General features: G+C 41.0%; 1 protein-coding gene across 3 annotated transcripts in view; it reads right to left on the bottom strand.

Moving 5' to 3' along the window:
- KLHL29 (kelch like family member 29) overlaps positions 1 to 22,023 on the bottom strand; it is a 1,282,993-nt gene that overhangs the window by 719,669 nt on the left and 541,301 nt on the right. For all 3 annotated transcript variants that reach the window (XM_089656087.1, XM_089656089.1, XM_089656088.1), the window contains exon 4: positions 11,175 to 11,492. In XM_089656087.1, coding sequence (XP_089512213.1) covers positions 11,175 to 11,432 — 258 coding nt within the window. In that variant the 5' untranslated portion in view covers positions 11,433 to 11,492. The remainder of the gene's footprint in view (positions 1 to 11,174; positions 11,493 to 22,023) is intronic.

The following is a 22,023-nucleotide window of genomic DNA, read 5'->3' as shown; positions in this document are numbered from 1 at the left end:
AGTTATAATCCTATACCCACAGTTTATCCAGAGGAAGGCAAAAAACCTTTTGTACCAGTTATATTCTGTGTATCCAAGAAAGAATCCAGGCCTTTTTTAAAGCAATCCACTGAGCAAGCAAGAACCAACTCTTGAGGGAGTCTATTCCACATTTTCACAGCTCTCACTGTGAAGAAACCTTTCTGTGTTTAGAGATTAAATTTCTTTTCCTCCAGACGTAAAGAGTGCCCCTTTGTCCTCTGTGATGACCTCAGGGTGAATAGCTCTACCCCGAGTTCACTATATGAACCACTGATGTATTTATACATGTTGATCATATCCCCCCTTAATCTCCTCTTCTCAAGAGAGAATAAATTCAGTTCCTCTAATCCGGGTGTCGGCAACCCGCGGCTCCGGAGCCGCATGCTGCTCTTTTTCACCTTTCCTGCGGCTCCGGAGCACACTGCCCACCAGGTGACAGGCAATAGGGTCGGCAAGCCGTGGCTCTTTTAATGCAGCTCTTCTATGTGCCGGGCGCCCGCTCCCCTCCCTCCTCCAAACATTGGCTGTCAGGATGTAGGCGGGGCAGCGTGACGAACTCCTCTCCTCTCACAGTCCGCCCTGAAGACCAGAACGGCGCGGGAACACAGCTAGAGGAACGCGCGGAGCAAAGGTAAGTGAATTGACACAGGGGGAATGAATTACTATAGGGGGGATGAATTACTATATGGGGGATGAATTACTATATGGGGGATGTATTACTATATGGGGGATGTATTACTATATGGGGGATGAATTACTATAGGGGGGATGAATTACTATGGGGGATGAATTACTATATGGGGGATGAATTACTATGGGGGATGAATTAATTACTATATGGGGGATGAATTACTATGGGGGATGAATTACTATATGGGGGATGAATTACTATATGGGGGATGAATTACTATATGGGGGATGAATTACTATGGGGGATGAATTACTATATGGGGGATGAATTACTATATGGGGGATGAATTACTATGGGGGATGAATTACTATGGGGGATGAATTACTATAGGGGGGATGAATTACTATATGGGGGATGAATTACTATATGGGGGATGAATTACTATAGGGGGGATGAATTGCTATATGGGGGATGAATTACTATGGGGGGATGAATTACTATATGGGGGATGAATTACTATGGGGGATGAATTACTATATGGGGGATGTATTTTCAGTTTTAAAAATGTTTCTCTCAAAATAAATTTCAATCGTGGTTTTGGCGAGATTTGGCTCAGTTGAAAAAAAAGGTTGCCCACCACTGACCTAAGGCTATGATTGTGATTATGACGATACACTGTGGCCCTGGTTAACCCTTTGCTTACTGGGCCCTTAAACCCCCCTTCATGACCAGAGCGCTTTTCGCAATATATGCAGTGTCGGATTTGTTTTAAATGTTGCAATGGTTTTGCCCAGTCTTTTTTTCCCTCTCAGAAACGGGTCCAAGTGGCTCTTTATGTCTTAAAGGTTGCAGACCCCTGCTCTAATCTTTCCTCATAGCTAATCTCCTCCATGCCTCTTATCAGTCTGGTTGCCCTTCTCTGTACTTTCTCCAGTTCCCCAATGTTCTTTTTGTGAATTGGTGCCCAAAATTGGATGCATATTCCAGGTGAGGTCTTACTAATTATTTGTACCGGGGTAATATGATATCTCCCTCTCTGGAGTCTATACCTCTTTTAATACAAGAGAGGATTTTGCTCTCTTTAGAAGCCGCAGCTTGGCATTGCATGCCATTATTAAGCTTGTGATCTACCAGAACCCCCAGATCCTTCTCCACCATTGATTCCCCCAGTTGTACCCCCCCTAGTATGTATGATGCATGCATATTCTTAGCCCCCAAGTACATAACCTTACATTTATCAACAGTAAATCTCATTTGCCACATAGTTGCCCAATTAAACAGTGCATTGAGGTCGGCTTGTAAGTTGGAGACATCCTGTAAGGACGTTATTCCACTGCACAGCTTGGTGTCATCTGCAAACACTGAAATGGGATTTTTAATGACCCTATATCATTTATAAATATATTAAAAAGTAAGGGTCCTAACACTGAACCTTGGGGCACACCACTGACATCCCTAGACCACGATCTATTAGCCATTTTTCTATCCATTTACATATGGATTTTTCCAAGCCTGTAGACTTTACCTTACACATTAGTGGATAACCAGATAACCTACACCAACAGAATAGTAATACCACTGGATAGCAACATTATTAGTACAACCTCAGAGTCCTGTGCTACCCACCCACCTTCTGTGTTTTAAAAGACAAAAGTCAATTCTCCACCAGGGAATGTTTGGTGAAAATTACATTCACTGCATTTTGTATAGACCCTTAATTATGACATGAGCTGACGTCAAATATAGTGGTCCCATGTGCCCAACAAGTCAAGCATCCTCTTCATGTATCTGGATGATAACACGGTACAAAGGTTCAGTTCCCTTTACATTACTTTAATAAATAAGGGACATAGTGTGGTGCAGTGGATGAATGATGACTGACTATGGAGCAGAAGAAATGAATGCTGCTTGTACAAATCAAGAAATATGTCAATATATTAACATTGAAGAGCCTTAAAACAAAAGAGGATTCAATAATCCTACAAGTACAAAACATAATAGGGACACTGCCACACATACTAATGGGACTTCAATAAGAGGTGGAGCTAGTGATGGTGGCACAGAATAGCACAACACTACCAACAATGGGAAAAATAGCTGGAGACAAACATAGAAGAAACTAAACCAGCTATCGGCTGACCTTGCTGTCATTACTGTCACATAATTTCACCTATTATCTTCCATGGCTACATTATAATTTGCTCATACTGTGTAGATGGGGTTAAAACACTTCATGAGCTAAAGCGTAGGCTGTTCTGTATTAACCACTTACTTGTATTACATAAAAAAGCATTAAAAATCTTTAGAACATGTCGCAAAAGAGCATTTGAAAGGTACAATTACAGAAGGATTATTTTTTTCTCATACATGGAAAGCTCTCTATGTTCAAAACAAATTATCTGTCTCTGTTTTGAAATTCAGTTTCCCTTCTGGGTCCTCCATGCTGTTCAGGACTACGGCACTGGGCTGTGTATAACAATCTTTTCAGCCAAGCTAGTGCTACCACAAATGCCAGTTGGGAATACATTGTGGGTTGCAGGACATGACAATGCTGTATTATCTGCCTTCTTCTTGGATTACACAAAGTGGGCTAATAATGAAAATAGTAGCTAAGCTGGCAAGCTTGGTTTGTCGTACCTGTTACGGGAGCAGAGAAAATCTCTGTGACAGGGTCCTACAAAGCATTAACACCAGGAGGGGGATCAAACCCTTCCTCACTCCACTTAAAACACACAAAAATACTTTGGGTTAAAGTTGCTGTTACAGTGACTCTGTCGCCAGAATTAAAAAAAAAAAAGCCACCCTGTAATGTATTACTAGTTTGGTGGGTAGTGGCTCTTGAGGGGCTTCATCTGTGTATCTGAATCTGTATAGGTAGGGTGAGGACTACTTTGCAGAGAGAATCATACACGTTGGTGGTTTGGTTCATCTCCTCATTGATGTTCACAGAATAATACAACCAACACATTTCAGGGGTTTGGGGAATTCCTTCTTCAAGGCTTACACAGAAATTAAACAATAAACAACATCCAACAGACTTCTGGATCTGTTGGATGGAGGAATTCTCCAAAAAACAGGAGAAAGAGAAAAAGAAAAGGAGAGAATGCCACAGGAGAGATCCAAGTAAGTGTAGTCATTTAAACAAAAAAATTAAGGTTCTGAAAAGGAGTAGCGCAAAGATTAATTTGTATACTCACATTTGAGGGGCTGCAAGAAATCCAGATAGGGGTCAAGTAACCAGATTAAACACTTGTGGAGAATATAAACTCACCGGCCACTTTATTAGTTACACCTGTTCCAACTGCTTGATAACACAAATTGCTAATCAGCTAATCACATGGCAGCAATTTAATGTATTTCGGCATCTAGATGTGGTGAAGACAACTTTCTGAAGTTCAAACCGAGCATCAGAATCGGAAAGAAAGGGGATTTAAGTGACTTTGAACGTCACATGGTTGTTCGTACCAGATGGGCTAGTCTGAGTATTTAAAAAACTGCTGATCTATTGTGATTTTCATGTACAACCATTTCTAGGGTTTACAGAGAATGGTTGGAAAAAGAAAAAATATTCAGTGAGCAGCAGTGTGGACAAAAATGCCTTGATGATGTCAGAGGTCAGAGGAGAATGGACAGACTGGTTCAAGATGATATAAAGGCAACAGTAAAACATGTGAAAAAGTGGCCAATAAGTGTATATGTCTCCAGGCAGTTATGCAGGGTGGGGCACTCCCAGTGAAGATCTCAAAGACCCATAAGGGCAGACTGGACTTCTCCAAAAAACACTAGTAAAACTTCAAACTGAAACTGGGCCCATAGTGGGCGTACCCCTGAGGAATTGCATGCGCACGAAACGCGTTGGGTGGAGCCTTACGTGCTGAGTTCACGCCGCCGAAGCCAGAGCAGTGGCCATCTTGGTATGTGTTTTAACACGTTAATCTGTATATCCACGTGGATTGTCTTTTATGCTCATTTAATAAATACTACACTATATACCAAACCCTGGGCTCCTGTGGTGAGCATTTCTCTCTAGGAGGATTCCCCTTTTTCGGTTTGAAGTTTTACTAGTGTTTGTTTGAGAAGTCCGGTCTGCACTTACGGGTCTTTGAGATCTTCATCTATGTGATCAGCATAAATGCTACTATACCAGTAGCTTTCTGGTGAGTGCATATCCATTAGAGGTGGTGGATTCCTACATTGGATTATGAGCACTATTTTGAGCATCCAACACTGGTATTGCTGTGCCTTGTAGTACCACAGATTTCTTCACTGAATTATGAGCACTATTTTGAACATCCATCACTGGTATTGCTGTGCTTTGTAGTGCCACGGACACTCTTTATACTCCATTTGAATATTGGATGGACATACATGCATCACATTAATACTATTTACATGGCTTATTATAATTAGGTGTTCACACTGTTTACCTTAACACTTAATGATGATATTTAATGTTTAGTGCTGCACTTTATTGTATGTTTTGTGGGTTTTGTTGCCTTTGCCCTTTTGTGCTAGCAGCTCTTAATTTTCAGCGCTCGCCATATATTTTGTGTTTATAAGTATTTAGGTATACTGTGTATACAACATCAATGCATTTTGTGGCTCTAGGATCCTTGCTCCATGAGGATTGGCGGATCACTAAGGAGCCAGAACTATCCACATTTTTCAGTCCTGGAGTGTTCTTCAATATGGGCACCTTTTGCTGACCTCAAGTGCTTGCATGCAAGGCCAGGACAAGGGTTGGGCAGGAGGGGCAGCTGCCCTGAGCATGGTTGGGGACTTGGAAGGTTGAGCTAGAAGACAGGGATTTGAACTAGGAGGGTGGATTTGTGTTAGGAAGAGGGATTTTGGCTAGTAGGGATGATTGAGGAGATTTGTCCTAGGAGGAGAAATTGGCTGGATGATTAGTGCTAAGAAAGAAGATTTGCAGGTATTTATGCTGGGAGAGGGGTATTTGAAGGGGGGAAGAGAATTTGTGCTAGGATGCGAGATTTGGGGAGGGAGCAGATTTGAGCTGGGAGGGGGCATCTGTACTGGAAGAGAGTACATTTTTTGTTTAGGGATAATTTTGACATGCAAAGAGAATTTTTGCTAAGGGGTTATGTGTGAAGATTAGGGAGGGGATTTTTGCTTACACACAATGCTCATACATTTGGGGGGGCGTCATTTGGCATCTGCACCCTGGGCAATAAATGATCTTGTTCCAACACTGCCTGTATACCTCCTAATGTGCTGCGTTTGCAACTGTGTTGTGATGTAGCTGTCAGTAGGTAAACCATAATACATAGTGGTAGGTCAAGCATCCAGTCCACCTGGAAGTGTTTCAGAAGTTTGATTCTTTGCCTGGAGTAGCAAACCAGAGTCACCATCCTCCGAACTGGTGAGATTCCTAGCCATTCTTGTAGGGTGCTTGTTTTAAAATTTGTATTCTGGTGTAAAACATCACTTTCAAAACGTACCTAGAGTTCGACGCACATTACGATCTGAACCCTGCCATGCCTCTCGTTGCAGCCATAAACAGGCCATAACCAAGGAGAAGTGACGTGTTTAGAAATAGGAACTTCAGCACTTTTTATTACCAGATTCATGTAGCCAGAAGCAAGGGAGCTCTACTGCAGGTAAATAGGTAAATGCAAGGGCATTGAGTTCATTTTTACATCTGACAGAATCCCAATGAATTAAATCATCAAATTCTATCATAACGAGATATTTTTTCAACTTGCATTTTTGAAAATTACATTTTGCCTCCATTGGCTTTGCATAGTTACATATAGCTCCCCCTTTCCATGCCTTTCTTGACGTCAGCAGTTTCAGAACATGACAGCGATGCCACCTGCAGATGCAATTTTGTATTGTAAAATGATGTGGTGAAGAAATATTAAATATCAAGGCTCGGTCATCATCCAATGAATAGAGCAAAACAACAACTTGAAATAAAAATCACAGTATCCTATTAGTCACATGTGGGAGGAGGGGTAATAGTCCAGATTAAACTACATTTCTTATACCTGCAAGTTGTGTTACTGGATTTGACTTGGTATCAGCCTCTTGCTGTCCCTGTACAGCATAGCACAGACTGGGGGATGGAAAAGCAGTATAAAGAGCCAATCAGCTGGGAGGCAACACTTATGTTCATTGTCATGTAAAAAGGAGCATGCTGATAGAAGGAGAGAACAGAGTAATACAAATAAGCTCTTCTGTCTGCTGCTCATCGTTTCACTGTCCAGTCATAGAAATTAGTCCGTCAGAATCTGAATTAATGGTACAGAATAATAAAAAACATCCACCAGAGTAGAGCTGTACATGACCATTGTCAATACATTGTCAAGACTCCATGTGACTTCCTCGATAAAAAGGAAAATGTAAAGCCTAACTGAAATTCTCACATCCACATTTCCTTAACTCTTTATAGTCCTACACATGTTATGATCTAAGACTAATTTCTGCTTGAAATGCCTTAAAATACCCCCCCCCTTCAGTGTTCTATGCTGGCAGAGCTGAGTAACAGTCACACCCCTCAGCACAAGTGTTCTCATGTAGTGGAAGACAGGGGGCGTGTCAGACCAGATCTATTACTGAGTGCTGATTTCTGACTTCACTGATTCTACCTGCACTGGAAACAGTGACAGGAAACCAGGGGTAAGGCTGGCCAAAAAAAACAAAACACTAAAAACATTCTTACATCCACAAAATCAAGGTGGATAGAGGAATCCTTCCCACTGAGACATTGTATTCTAAAAGTGAAGACTCTCCATTGGCTGCCACTGCTGTTTGATGAAAAATCTCCAACATGCCAGTTCGACCGAAGTTGATTGTTAGATCGACTTCTGTTGAGCAGGAGCTGCCACACATGGATTGAATTCACCCGGTTGAATTGGTTGAATTCCCATCCATCTATGCCCAGCTTTAGAGTAAGAAAATGGAGGTTATTAGTACAATGTCTATACGACTGCATATCTGTTTCTTTGACTTTAGTTTGGCTTTAAGTAGGAGGCACAGAAACCACTAAATCCCAACTGCTTGGCAATGGCAATATTTAAATTAAAATTATTTTTACCTAGTTTCAATCACTTCTACAACAACATGATCCTGCTTCATGTGAGACAAACATACTTAAAATGTAATATAGTATCCACACTAAAGTAAATCTTGGATTTTAATTTCTCAGCCCATCGAATTAAATGTTTCTACTTTAATCATTTCAGGCATTCCTATCAAGCAAGTACAACATGATTGCTTTTTCACAATCAAATCTAAAGAAATAAATGTGGCAGTACGTTCCTAACACTCATTAGAACTGAAAAACTGTCCTGGAGAACCTACAAAGCTTCTTCAAAATTACATAACAAGTTCAGGTAAATACTACTAACTACAACTTGACATACCACAACCTGGATAAATGAAAATCTCCACAGAAAACTCTAAAGAAACAATAAGTTTCATAATGACTGCTACTTACAATAAGTGATCTCTTACCAAAATGTGCCAATATATCACCATAATATTACACAGACTTGTATCTTTTGCTAAAACAACACTTGGAAGTCCAAAAGTTAAATCTGTACACCAAACCGGACCAGAAAACATGTTGGAACTGCAATTTAGCTCACTTTATGGCTTTCTCCACACTGTGAAGGTAAAGGTAGAATTTACCTTTCAACTATTCACAAAGTTTGATTTTCCAATGACATGGCAAACCAACATTAGAAGATCTCTCTCTCTATCCATTCAGTCATATCCGACCCTTGGCGATTGCATGGACCGTCACTCATAAGTGACTTTTTCCATGAATTATCTTAGCGATTATTTTACAGGGTAGGTTGCCAGGTCTTTCCCCAACCCCTACCTTGCTGGTAATCATGTGTGGCCAGGGATGAAACTAGGACAATTTAGACAGGAGCCAATTACCAGCATGTCTTTGGAGTGTGGGAAGAAACTGGAGTACCTGGAGGAAACCCACGCAAGCACAGAGAGAACATGCAAACGTCTTGCAGGAAGCGCCATGGTTGGGAATTGAACCCATGACCCATTTATTGTACGGCAGACGTGCTAACCACTAAGCCACTGTGCTGCCCACATTAGAGGATAACCCTCTAAAAGCTTTAAACACCATCTCTGGTCTCTGGCTGTGCCCACACTGCACAGGTTAACTGCTTGATTTTGTCCAGGGGATTTAAGAATCTAGATATACGTACCTAACTCTCACAGTCCTCCCAGCACAGGACCAGTCCAGCACACCCAGCGGTCTTGAGATGTGGACTGTTCCTGACGTCATCAAACCCAGAGCAGGCTCCATAGACCAGAAGCAGTCCACCACTGGACCATGAGGGAGCACCATTTGCTGGTGGAATAAAAGATTGGGTGAGTATCAATTGAGGTGGATCTAACGTACTAGAGCAAGGCCTGGTCTTCTGTGGCTAAATGCTCATTTAACACGGCTACCTTTGAGGCAGCTTATAAGGTGCTATTACGTTGGTACTGGGTTCCTGCCCGTATCGCTCATGCAAACCCATCCTACTATGTCTGCTACTTCTGGGGTTGTGGCCTGTAAGGGGATGTTTTGCATACTTGGTGGACATGCATGAATTTAGTTGGGTTCTGGTCCCGTGTACTTGGCCTCCTCTTTACTTTATTCCACTTACACATACGCAGAGAGGCCACGTTTGCTCTACTACATTGTACCATACAGGGTTTGTATGCTCATCTGCGGAGGCTCGCCTCCAACCTTTTCTTGTCAGCCACCAAGCTTGGAAAAAGCCATCTGTCCCCTTTCAAGGGGTGAGAGTTCATATTACTATGCTGATGCTCAATGAGCAGATATCTAGTATTTGCAATGACTCTCAAACTAAGTTTCTCCAAGTCTGGGAACCGTGGTTGATGTTTGCTTTCCCCACCCTTCCCTGAGCCAGTTTGGGCCTGCTCTGATGGGCAGCCCTGTTTTTTCCCAAGATCTAGTTTTTCTCCCTTTGCCTGCTTTCTGGCCCTTGGGTTTATATTTTTCCTTTTTCTGTCCTCTCATTCTGTCTCCTCTATAGGTATGAGTTCCTTCCTACCTGCTACCCTATCCTCTACGCTTGGGCCCCTTGCCCGTATCCTCCTGTTTCTACATGAGCTGTGGATAGTGGCTCTGCATGAGTGTTGGCGGCCCTAGGGAACCCCTGTGGGGTAGTCTTTCCTGATCATCTACCCCCCGGAATCCTGTGAGGTGTGTTGTATTGCTGCCACTATGTTAGTTTTTAACTACTTTATAGTACCTTTGTATTGCCACGTTTGTCTTTATCTATGCCTATTCCAGTTATGATTGTCATTGCTTACCCCTGAGTGGGCTGGACAATTGCCTGTTTATTACTTGTGAAAACCAAATAAACATTATTGAAACAGAAAGATTGGGTGAGTATAAGCATTCTCCTCACCCCTAGACAAAACAAGCAGTTGACCCGTGCAGTGCAGGCACAGACCCACTGCATTGGAAATTTTATTTTGGCCTGCAGTTTGGCTTTAACTTCTGTTTTAGGTAGAGGCTGGCAGACTTAATCACCCCCTGGATGCCTTTACCTCTTTGGGGCTGTAGAGTCATCTTTTCACCCCTTTAGTTTCAAGCTTCATCTACCCTCCCTGGTCTTTACAAGATAATGTTGCCGCAGAGCTGATAACCCCTTTTAAAAAACCTGGGGTTCACATGATATATCAAAAGGAAGTAAATTATGCAGCCTACCAGGATCCATGCATAAGTCAAGAGTTTTAGATAGAATATCTTAAATACAAACACCTGACCCACTTTTACTCAACTTTGTAAAGCTCCCTTGTCGCTCTTTCACCCCTCACAGCCAGTTTGGCCAATCACTAGGCCCGAAAACAGTCACTAGGCCTGAAAACGGTCAAATGATTTAGGGGTTGACACTATTACCCCTGTGTAAGCCCCAATACCAACAAACCTGAAGGGAATTTTATGGGTGCTGTGACAATGCAAAAAGAAGCACTGTGAAGGGGGTCAGATGTGGGCATTAAGGAAACCCTACCACTTTGCCTTGAATGGGTAGAAAAGACTTTAAGTCCATCTCTAGGGATATTAAAAATGATTCCTTTTGTTGGGGCTGCCCCTGCATTACAAGGGATAAATGATCATTTAGGTCTAGGGGCCAGTTTTACTTGCGCAATCCTCTGCCATTAAAACCCTACACTGCGGTAGTGGACTTTCCCTTGGCATCCTCATGTCCAATGCAGGGTTATGTGGTCTGCACTGACCTTGATGACGTCAGATGACCTGTAACCACCTGAGTGTAGGGAAGAGGCTGTGGGGACCAGCCTAGCAGTACAGAGGAAGCCAGCTTAGCAGTACAGAGGAAGCCTTAAGGAGCAGTGAATTGTGAATAGTAAAATTAGACCTGTAGACCTAAATGAGCATTTATCCTTTGTAGAGCCCCACTGCAAGGGAACACGTTCCATTTCCCTGTAGTTCAGCCTTGAAAAAAAAATAGGATGTTTCCTTCTCATGCTGTAATTTAAAAGAAACACTTCTTACTTTGGATGCAGAAGCAGCAGCTGGATTGCTGGCATTGCTCGTCACCGCATCACTGCCGACCGTGGTAGCAGCGGTAGATGTTGGCGTAGGAAGACGAGATGGTACAATGGGCAGAGGCAGTAGTCCAGGTCGGTTGTTGCCATTTCCATTGACGGCACTGTTGACGTTACTTGTGTTCATATGATTGCCATTTGAACTCCACTCCCATCTCTCCCAGCCACCGCAGAAGTCCCTTTCGAAACGGCTGTGCCGCGACATCCTCGGCACTGACTCGCGGGCAGCTGCCTCCCTCTTTAGTCCTTTTTCTACAAAGAGCACCTGAAATGGTAAAAGGAGGATTATATAAACCCGAACAGTTTAAATGAGAAGCCTTATTTATAGGTGAGTTCTATATGATAATTGATATGAAATCGCAGCATGCCCACTGAGTATAATGAGGGGGAAAAACTCTTATTTCCTTTACTATATAGCTGTGTAATTATTAGAAAATGAAAGTTCGCTCTTTGAAAAGCGAAAAGAGAAAAAGTTCAGAAAGCAACTTGCGGCACTTCCTGCTGTTTTCATTTAGAAAATAATAAATCCTAAACCAATTACTCTTTGGCTGTCTTTTATAGCAGAATTGTAAACCACTAGATTAACCGCGTTGCTGGTATCGAGAGACAAAGGAGTCTATGATAGAAGCCCGGTTAAATTTAGTAAATACAATTACGGTATGGATTGGCTTCCTTGGTATAACGAAGGGGCATTCAGCACTATAATATGGTAATGGCTCTATTTTGTTATCGCCGCAATGTGGTCATTAACGGTCTGCATACTACCGTATATATTTAATCATTCTCACAGCCACTGTGACGTTCATTTAAAATTAACTGTGAGACGAGACATCTGCTTTATTTTAGCTCATTTGTAACAGGAAAAGCAAGGCAGACATCGTAACTACTGTTTATTAAAACACAATTATCGCTTAAAGGGTCAGTTCGCTAAAAAGTTGTGTTCCCACTCATTTGGCTGTATTTCCCAATAATTTAAAGTAGAACTATAGGCAAACCTTTTTTTTTTCATTTTGGATAGAGGAAGGGAGGGTTGTAACCCTTTTTAGTTTTTTTTTTTGTCATCTGTGTCCCATTGAGGAGTTTTCACTTCACTTTCTGTCCCATAGTCAAACAGGAAGTGAGAAGAAATAATGTCCCCATTGGAGGATTTCCCCCCTTACTTTTCTGGGGACAACCCAAATGTTGAGATTTTCTTTAAATTTCATGTTCAATGATAATGGTAAACAGGACAAATAGAGAGACTGCAATAAAAACATGACGGGGTTTTATGCCATCTCCACTCTATCCAAAATAAGAAAAAAAAAGATTTGCCTTTAGCTATACTTTAAGTAAAAATTCCATCAAAGAAAGTGGAAACACCTCTTACTAAGAGTATGTCTAAAGCTCAAACTATTTTTGGATGAGTGCTAGTGAATTAGAGCCTGTCTCAGGTTTTTATTGCTGTCTGTGTCCCCATGGTAGCCATCTATCTACATCTATCTCCTTGTCTATCCATTCATAAAATAATTGTAACATGTTCCCCCTTTTATACTTTTTATTCTTGGAAACTAAAAGTTTCTCAGACAGTTGTAAACAGGAATAAAATCCATTTACTTCTATAATAAAATAGCATTCTTACTATCTATCTATCTATCTATCTATCTATCTATCTATCTATCTATCTATCTATCGTGCCTTGAAAAAGTATTCATACCCCTTGAAATTTTCCACATTTTGTCATGTTACCACCAAAAACGTAAATGTAGACCAACACAACGTGGCACATAATTGTGAAGTGGAAGGAAAATGATAAATGATCTTCAAAATTGTTTACAAATAAATATATGAAAAGTGTGGCATGTATTTGAATTCAGCCCCGAGTCAATACTTTGTAGGACCACCTTTCACTGCAACTAGAGCTGCAAGTCTTTTTGGGGATGTCTCTACCAGCTTTGCACATCTAGAGAGTGAAATTTTTGCCCATTCTTCTTCGCAAAATAGCTTAGGCTCTGTCAGATTGGATGGAGAGCATCTGTGAACAGCAATTTTCAAGTCTAGCCGCAGATTCTCTATTGGATTTAGGTCTGGACTTTGCCTGGCCCATTCTAACACATGAATATGCTTTGATCTAAACCATTCAATTGTAGCTCTGGCTGTGTGTTTAGGGTCGTTGAATTGCTGGAAAGTGAACCTCCGTCCCAGTCTCAAGTCTTGCAGACTCTAACAGGTGTTCTTCTAAGATTGCCCTGTATTTGGCCTCACCCATCTTCCCATCAATTCTGACCAGCTTCGCTGTTCCTGCTGAAGAGAAGCATCCCCACAACATGATGCTGCCACCACCATGTTTCACGGTGGGGATGGCTGGTTCAGGGTGATGTGCAGTGTTAGTTTTCTGTCACACATAGCATTTTGCTTTTAGGCCAAAAAGTTCAATTTTGTTCTCATCTGACCAGAGCACCTTCATCATGTTTGCTGTGTCCCCCACATGGCTTCTTGCAAACTGCAAACGGGACTTCTTTCAACAATGGCTTTCTCTCCAAAGTAACTATGGGCCTCTTGGCTGCTTCTCTGATTAATGTTCTCCTTGCCCGGCCTGTCAGTTTAAGTGGACGGCCATGTTTTGGTAGGTTTGAAGTTGTGCCATACTCTATTTTCGGATGATGGACTGAACAGTGCTCCGGGAGATGTTCAAAGCTTGGGAATTTTTTTTATAACCTAACGCCGCTTTAAACTTCTCCACAATTCTATCCCTGACCTTTCTGGTGCGTTCCTTGGCCTCCATAATACTGTTTGTGCACTAATGTTCTCTAACAAACCTTTGAGAGCCATACAGAACAGCTGTATTTATACTAAGATTAAATTACACACAGGTAGACTCTATTTACTAATTAGGTGACGTCTGAAGACAGTTGATAACACTAGATTTTAGTTAAGGGTATCAGAGTAAAGGGCCTGAATACAAATGCACGCCACACTTTTCAGATATTAATTTGTAAAAAAAATTGAAAACTATTTATCATTTTCTTTCCACTTCACAATTATGTGCCACTTTGTGTTGGTCTATCACATAAAATCCCAATAAAATACATTTACGTTTTTTGGTGGTAACATGACAAAATGTGGAACATTTTAAGAGGTATGAATACTTTTTCAAGGCACTGTAGATAGATAGATAGATAGATAGATAGATAGATAGATACTAAGAATGCTATTTTATTCTAGAAGTAAATAAATGGATTTTATTCCTGTTTACAACTGTCTGAGAAACTTTTATTTTTGAAGGCACTCTATCTATCTCTATCTATCTATCTATCTATCTATCTATCTATCTGTCTATCTATCTTATCCCTAAAGTTATCTGGCAAAGTTATAAACATGTATAAAAGCCATTTATTTCTAGAATTAACTAACTTTCTATCTATCTACAATCAAATTGTTATCTCTCTACCAAACTATTTATCTGTCTATCTATCTATATACTGATCTTTCTATTTATCAATAAAGCTATCTTTCTACCTCTCATTCTTTTTACAAATGCATGTCTGTCTGTGTATCTATCTACATCTAAATCTCCATGTCTATCCATCTATAAAATAATTGTAATATTTTTTTTTTATTGTTGAAAAATAAAAGTTCTTAGACAAAGTTACAAACAAATAAAATCCATCCATTCTATAATAAAATAGTATTCTTAGTATGTTTAAATGGAACAGATGTCTCCACCCCATGCTTCCCATATGTACAAGGGAGAATGCTGAGAATTTGGACATGATCTATACCCGGGAACTTGTGTACAAGCCCCGAGGTGGAATGTCTTAGCACAGTCGCTGCTTCTGCTCATGGCATAAATTGCCGAATGGAATCTGAGCCCAATGAGGACAGCAGAACCACACAGCAAATGACAAACAGTATCTAGCTCTAACGTTCCTATCCTAGTTACAACAATCATAAAAATGAGAATTTGACTTTAAGTGCCTGCAGACCTAGAACTATTTCTATGAAAAACACTGCAAATTTATAAAGGATTTCTATGACGCCTGCTTCTTATGAAGTTGTATAATGACATTGAATTTCTTTTTTTCTTTTTCAAGGATGCAAAACATTCTAATAACAAATGAATTGTCAGTGAAAACAAATGTGATTCACCAATTGAAACCCCTTGAAATGAATAATGCGTGCTCTACAATAATATGTCCTATTGTCACTTTGCATAGGAGTTTGAGTTCTTTATACAGACATATGCTGTGATATAAATGAAAACAAAAGCAGTTACTCTCAAATCCTTCTATTGTTCCTTTTTCATTTTTCACACTCTCTGCCTATATAATATTTGCTATGCTTTTCTCAGTTATTCGCCGCTATTTTCATGAATCTTCAGCTGTTGTATCCTTCTGGCCCCCAATGTGGTTGTCAGCGGTGGTGTGTCCATACACGGCACCCCAAGGTGTAGCACAGCTGCTGGATTCACACTTTCAGCATACAAACAGTCATGCTTTCATTCAGAGCAAACTTCTGTTACCTCCTTTTATTCTACTTGCATCCATTCTCTTTTTCAATCTTTTCTAGCAAATAGCTAAACACATAAATGAAATACATATACAGCAGCTGTTTAACCTGTGCAAGCAGACAGTGAATGAAGAAAGAGCAGACTGTTGAGATCATCTTTCTGCCACTCTGCACTCACCTCCTATCAGCATACTCACTGCACTGCAGCCTGATTGGCTTCTTGTGTTGATCCTCCACCTCCCACTCTATTGTGCAGTATAGGGGACCCCCCAATGGGGAGCTCAGCTACACTGCACCATTTCCCATTTAAACAATCCCCAGTACTACATTCCCAGTTCCTGGGCTCCATGACACAGCTCATGCTAATAACTTCACATTTGCTGTTTCCTTTCAACCTCCATTGCCCCAATTTCACTGACACAATCCTCTTGTTTTATTATCAGTGTCCTCCCTGCCAGTCCACAGTGCTGCTGAAACAATTATTCCTGCCACCTCCACTGTCCTGTACTAGCCTGCTTCTATTATAGAGTCTGTTTCCTAGATATTGATATTAAGCTATATTCACCCTCTGTAAAAAAGCTCTGTGTGAACAGCTTAGCTCCTATGCTGCTTACTCTATATTTATTTAGTTTTGTAAATGGGTGCAAGATGTATTATTGGGGTTAATTTTTCCACCCTTGTCATTCACCTGTATAGCTAGTAACATATTTTTAGTGATTTTATTGCTATGGATGGAAACATCAGTAACTGCTTTTGTAAATCAAAGAGTTAGAGTTCTTCCCACTGTCACACTCTCCACACTCCACTCCTGCACAAATTTCCCTCTGTCACACCTCTGGATTCCTCTCCTGCACATTCTGCTTGCTGTTATACCCTCTGTACTCCTCTACTGCACATACTGCCCACTGTCATAACTGCCACACCTCTTTCCTGGACATACTTTCCATTAGCATACCCTCCGCACTCCTCTCCTACACATACTGCCCGCTGTCATACCCCCTATACTCCTCTACTGCAGATATTGCCCACTGTCATACTCTCTGTACTCCTCTCCTGCTCCTACTGCCCACTGTCATACCCTCTGTACTCCTCTACTGTAAATACTGCCCCACTTTATACCCTCTGTACTCCTCTACTGCACATACTGCCCGCTGTCATACCCTCTGTACTCCTCTCCTGCAAATACTGCCCCATATTATACCCTCTGTACTCCTCTACTGCACATACTGCCCGCTGTCATACCCTCTGTACTCCTCTCCTGCAAATACTGCCCCATATCATACCCTCTGTACTCCTCTCCTGCACATAATGCCCACTGCCATCCATTCCACACTCCTCTCCTGGTACACAGATTAGTCCTGTCAATTTAAGAAGAATCTTCTAACAACAACTCGTTATGTGTATAAAAGACACCTGTTCACAGAATCTCTTTCTTCCATTCAAACCTCACCACCATGGGCAAGACCGAAGAGTTGTCAAAGGATGTCAGGGACAAGAATGTAGACCTGCACAAGGCTGGAATTGGCTACAAGACCATCAGCAAGAAGCTTGGTGAGAAAGAGACAACTATTGGAGCGATTATTTACAAATGGAAGAAATACAAAAAAAACATCAATCGCCCTCGGTCTGGAGCTCCGTCTGAAGCTTGCCAATGAACATCTGAATGATTCAGAGAAGGATTGGGAGAAAGTGCTGTGGTCAGGTTAGATCAAAATTGAGCTCTTTGGCATTAATTCGTCCCGCTGTGTCTGGAGGAAGAAAAATGCTTACTATGGCCCTAATAACTCCATCCCTACAGTCAAACACAGAGGTGGAAACATCATGCTTTGGGGCTGTTTCTCTGCTAAAGGTACAGGCCGACTTTGCTGCATTGAGGGACCGATGGACGGGGACATGTATTGTAAAATCTTGGATGAGAACGTTCTTCCCTCAGCCAGAACACTGAAGATGAGTTGTGGATGGGCCTTCCAGCATGACAATGACCCAAAAGATACCACCAAGGCAACAAAGGAATGGCTCAAGAAGAATCACATTAAGGAGAGTGGCCTAGCCAGTCTCCAGACCTTAATTGAATAGGAAATGTATGGAGGGAGCTGAAACTTCGAGTTGCCAAGCAACAACCAAGAAACATTAAGGATTTAGAGAAGATCTGTAAGGAAAAGTGGACCAAAATCTCTCCTGAGATGTGTGAAAACCAGTTAACCAACTACAAGAAACGTCTTACCTCTGTGCTGGCCAACAAGGGTTTCTCCACCAAGTACTAAGTCATGTTTTACTTGGGGACCAAATACTTATTTTACTCACTGAACTCAATTTATAACATTTGTATCATGTGTTTTTCTGGATTTTTGGTTTTTCTGTCTATCATTTTTGGTTTTCTGTCTCTATCATTTAAAATACACCTATGATAAAGATTATAGACCCTTCATTTCTTTGTAAGTGGGCAAACTTACAAAATATGCAGGGGATCAAATAATTATTTTCACCACTGTATAATGCGGCACAGCCAAAAATTAAATTTCAATGCCATGAAAATAACAAGACTTTACACCCTAATGAAGGTTGGGGACACCTTCTGTGTACTCACCTATGTACCATCTTTTCATCTGCATTAAGAATATAAATCCAAGTTTTGGACTGACATTTGGGTTGCGTGGCATCCCATTAATCAAAGTTATTGGATACATGGCAAATTGGGCCTGGATGGGATCCTGTCCACACCTGGATCACCCATCATTTAAGATCTATCTATCTATCTATCTATCTATCTATCTATCTATCTATCTATCTATCTCTCCATTATCTATCTATCTATCTACAGTATATATACACACTGATTAGCCAAAACATTCTGACCACTGACATGTAAAGTGAATAACATTGACTATCTTGTTACAATGGCACCTGAAACTGGTGGGATATATTAGGCAACAAGTGAACATGTACTTTAAAGTGTTACTAAACCCTGGGCCCTGCATTCATTATATCTGATCTCCTACAGTACTCAGAACATGGAGGTGCAATTATTTTAGTAAATATAAACTGCTAAATACCTTTTCTCATCAGCAGTTAGAGAAGTCTTGTGACTTATATCAGTGTCCAGCAGAGCACTTGTTAAACCTTGTAGGAGGAGTTTTCATTCTGCTCCAGGAAAATACAGGACACCCGACCTCTGTCTGCACTCTCCCAAGAAAAAAGAAATGAAAAATCTCTCTAGCAATACACACCAAACTGAGCATGTGAAGAGTGACTCCACACAATATGTCTTATCAGGAGATAATAGGGGGACACTGGAAGAAGGGGAGGATCAGAGAAGTCAGGATCAAACAACGTTTTTACACAATGCAGAGAATTAACCCCTTAGGTTCTACAGTGAGTATAACAAGCATGCTTTACTGCATATATAGACTGATTTTACTGTTGTGGGTTTAGTAACACTTTAATTCAATGTGTTAAAAGTAGAAAAAATGGAGACGTGTAAGAATTTGAGCAACTTTGACATGTGCCACACTGTAATGGCTAGATGACTGGGTCAGAGCAACTCCAAAACTGGAGCTCTTGTAGGAAGTTCCCGGTATGCGGTGGTCAGGACCTACAAAAAGTGGTCCAAGGAAATTAAACTGGCGACAGGGTGTGGAGTGACTAAGGCTCACTGATGCACGTGGGAAGCGAAGGCTGGTCCATGTAGTCTGATCCAGTAGAAGAGCTACTGTAAGGTCAAAGTTCTGGACACATTAGAAAGCTGTCAGAACATACAGTGCATCGCAGTTTGTTGTGTAAGGGGCTGCATAGCCACAGACCAATCAGGGTGCCAATGCTGACCCGTATCCACAGCCAAAAGTACCTACAGTAGGCATACAAGCATCAGAACTGGATCATGGACCAATGGAAGAAGGTGGCCTGGTCTCATGAATCACTCTTTCTTATACATTATGTGGATGGCCAGGTGCGTGTGCACCACTTACCTAGGGAAGAAATGGCACCAAGATGCACTTTTGAAGGCCCCACCTTGCAACTGACAGGACTTAAAGGATCTGTTACTGACAACTTAGTGCCAGATACCACAGCATATCTTCAGAGGTGGTGTCCATGACTCAATGGGGTTTATTTACTAAAGCTGGCGAGTCCAAAATCAGACTCCCTTCTGCATAGAAACCAATCAGCTTCTAACCTCAGCTTGTTCAATGAAGCTTTGGCAATGAAACCTGGAAGCTGATTGGTTTCTATGCAGAAGGGAGTCTGATTTTGGACTCTCCAGCTTTAGTAAATAAACCCCCATGGGTCAGGGCAGTTTTGGTAACAAAAGGGGGACCTATTCAGTATTAGGTGGGTGGTCATAATGTTATGGCTGATCAGTGCATATGCACACAGACAATGGCACAGTGCCACTTAACTAATCTTAGAGTGTTGTTCAGTCCAAAACTTGCCCTGGGGCTCATACAGCTGTAGCTATGGCAATGTTTAGAGGTTTATAAATTATATGAATCTTGTATTTGACATTGTAGCACGCCACAAATCTTTTAAAATCAAACAGAATTGGAAAGTAAAATTCACCTTATAAGTAATGACAGTGATTAAGCTTATTACATTACACAGATTGAAAAAATAATGACAAATATCCACATTCAAATCATGCAAATAGCCGCCTTGTGTGATGGACGATGACATACCAACATACTGTAAGACCATCAACATTCCCACCAATTAACACTTTTCCTGAATTTCAGTCCCACGCTGCTGTCTCTGTATTTCACCTAAACGAAAATAACTCTTGAAAAAAAGCCGGTCACGCTCGGTATTTCTTTATATGTTCACATTGTAGGTACGCATTATTTATAGCCGAGAAAGAAATAAAATTACCCAAGCTGAAATTGTAATTCGAGATGTAATAAGAGAAAGTGCACATGACAGAAGGAAAGAGGGAGGTGGGAGATAAGGTCTTCTACTTGTATTATGCCATATGCTACACTTTTTTTTCTTTTTTTATCTAAGAAAAATAGTAGGAGTATAAATATTGCATGTAAACATGCCAGAGCTCCGTTATGGCGTGTTGGGAATTACCATTTCCGCCAATATACCTTCCATCCGAGCATCAAACCATGTATAAGTTATGTACATGGTTAATTACAGGGAAATTAAAGAGCTTTGTTATATTATTTCATACAAAATAGCATCTTATCTTTGTTTTTATACATATGTGAGCAGTGTGTGTAAACAAATAATTACTTTTTATAGTACAGATCTATCAATATACTGTAAGGGTACTAATATACTTGTTTTAGGCTCAAGAGACTGATGTGGGTAGTTTTTGGCACAAGGCACTATCATTGTGCTAAAACCTACCGCCCCCCAACAGTTAAAAAAGGATCCCCTACACCTGTGGTCCCCAAATTCTTCAGCTCAGTCACCCCTTCACAAAGTTTTCAATTTTTCATTGACCCCCCCCCCCCCCCCCATTACATGGAAATGGTTTATTCTATTTTTAAATAATAGTCATACCAATAATAGAAAATATTACAAATAATATTCTTCTGAATACTGAATTCTTTCTTAGATAAACATAATTTAACTGGATACTAACATTTATAAGTAAAGTTGATCCAGGGACTATCCAATTGCCTCTCGGGGGATCAGGAAGGATTTTTTTCGCCTGCAGGAGCAAATTGGATCATGCTTTGCTGGGTTTTTTTTGCCTTCCTCTGGATCAACTGTGGGTATAGGATTATAACTTTTTGTTTAATGGTTAAACTGGATGGACTTTTGTCTTTTTTCAGCCAGACTAATTATGTAATAATGGTTGATATAATTCTCAATTTGTACTAAATGTATAGCAAGTCAGTTCTTTGACACCACTCTTATCCTTATGGGTGTACTCATTGGCTCTACAGCAGTGTTTAAGATGGGTGTACTCACTGGCTCTCCAACAGAGTCGAGGTGGTATACTCACTGGCTGGCTCCCCAACAAAGTTAATGTCGGTGTACACACTGGCTCTCCAACAGAGTTGAGGTAGGTGTACTCACTGGCTCTCCAACAGAGCTGAGGCAAGTGAACTCACTGACTGGCTCTTCAACAGAGTTGAGGTAGGTGTACTCACTGACTGGCTCTCCAACAGAGTTGAGGTAGGTGTACTCACTGGCTGGCTCTCCTACTCTACTGGTTGATTTCGGCTGATATTTAGCCAGTGTGTATGGAGCTTTACTCCCTGATAGCCACCTCACCTTTAAGACTATGAACTGGGTGGATCTTTACAGAAACCTCAAAAGACTAAAATTACCAAATCGACTTTCCATTATTTATTGAACACCTATTG

Source organism: Staurois parvus, unplaced genomic scaffold (genome assembly GCF_062004578.1).
Source record: "Staurois parvus isolate SC_StPar_1 unplaced genomic scaffold, SC_StPar_1.0 ptg000886l, whole genome shotgun sequence".
In the NCBI taxonomy this organism is placed as follows: domain Eukaryota; kingdom Metazoa; phylum Chordata; class Amphibia; order Anura; family Ranidae; genus Staurois; species Staurois parvus.
Note: the sequence above shows the minus strand (reverse complement) of the source record. Positions and strands in the feature narration are given on the sequence as shown.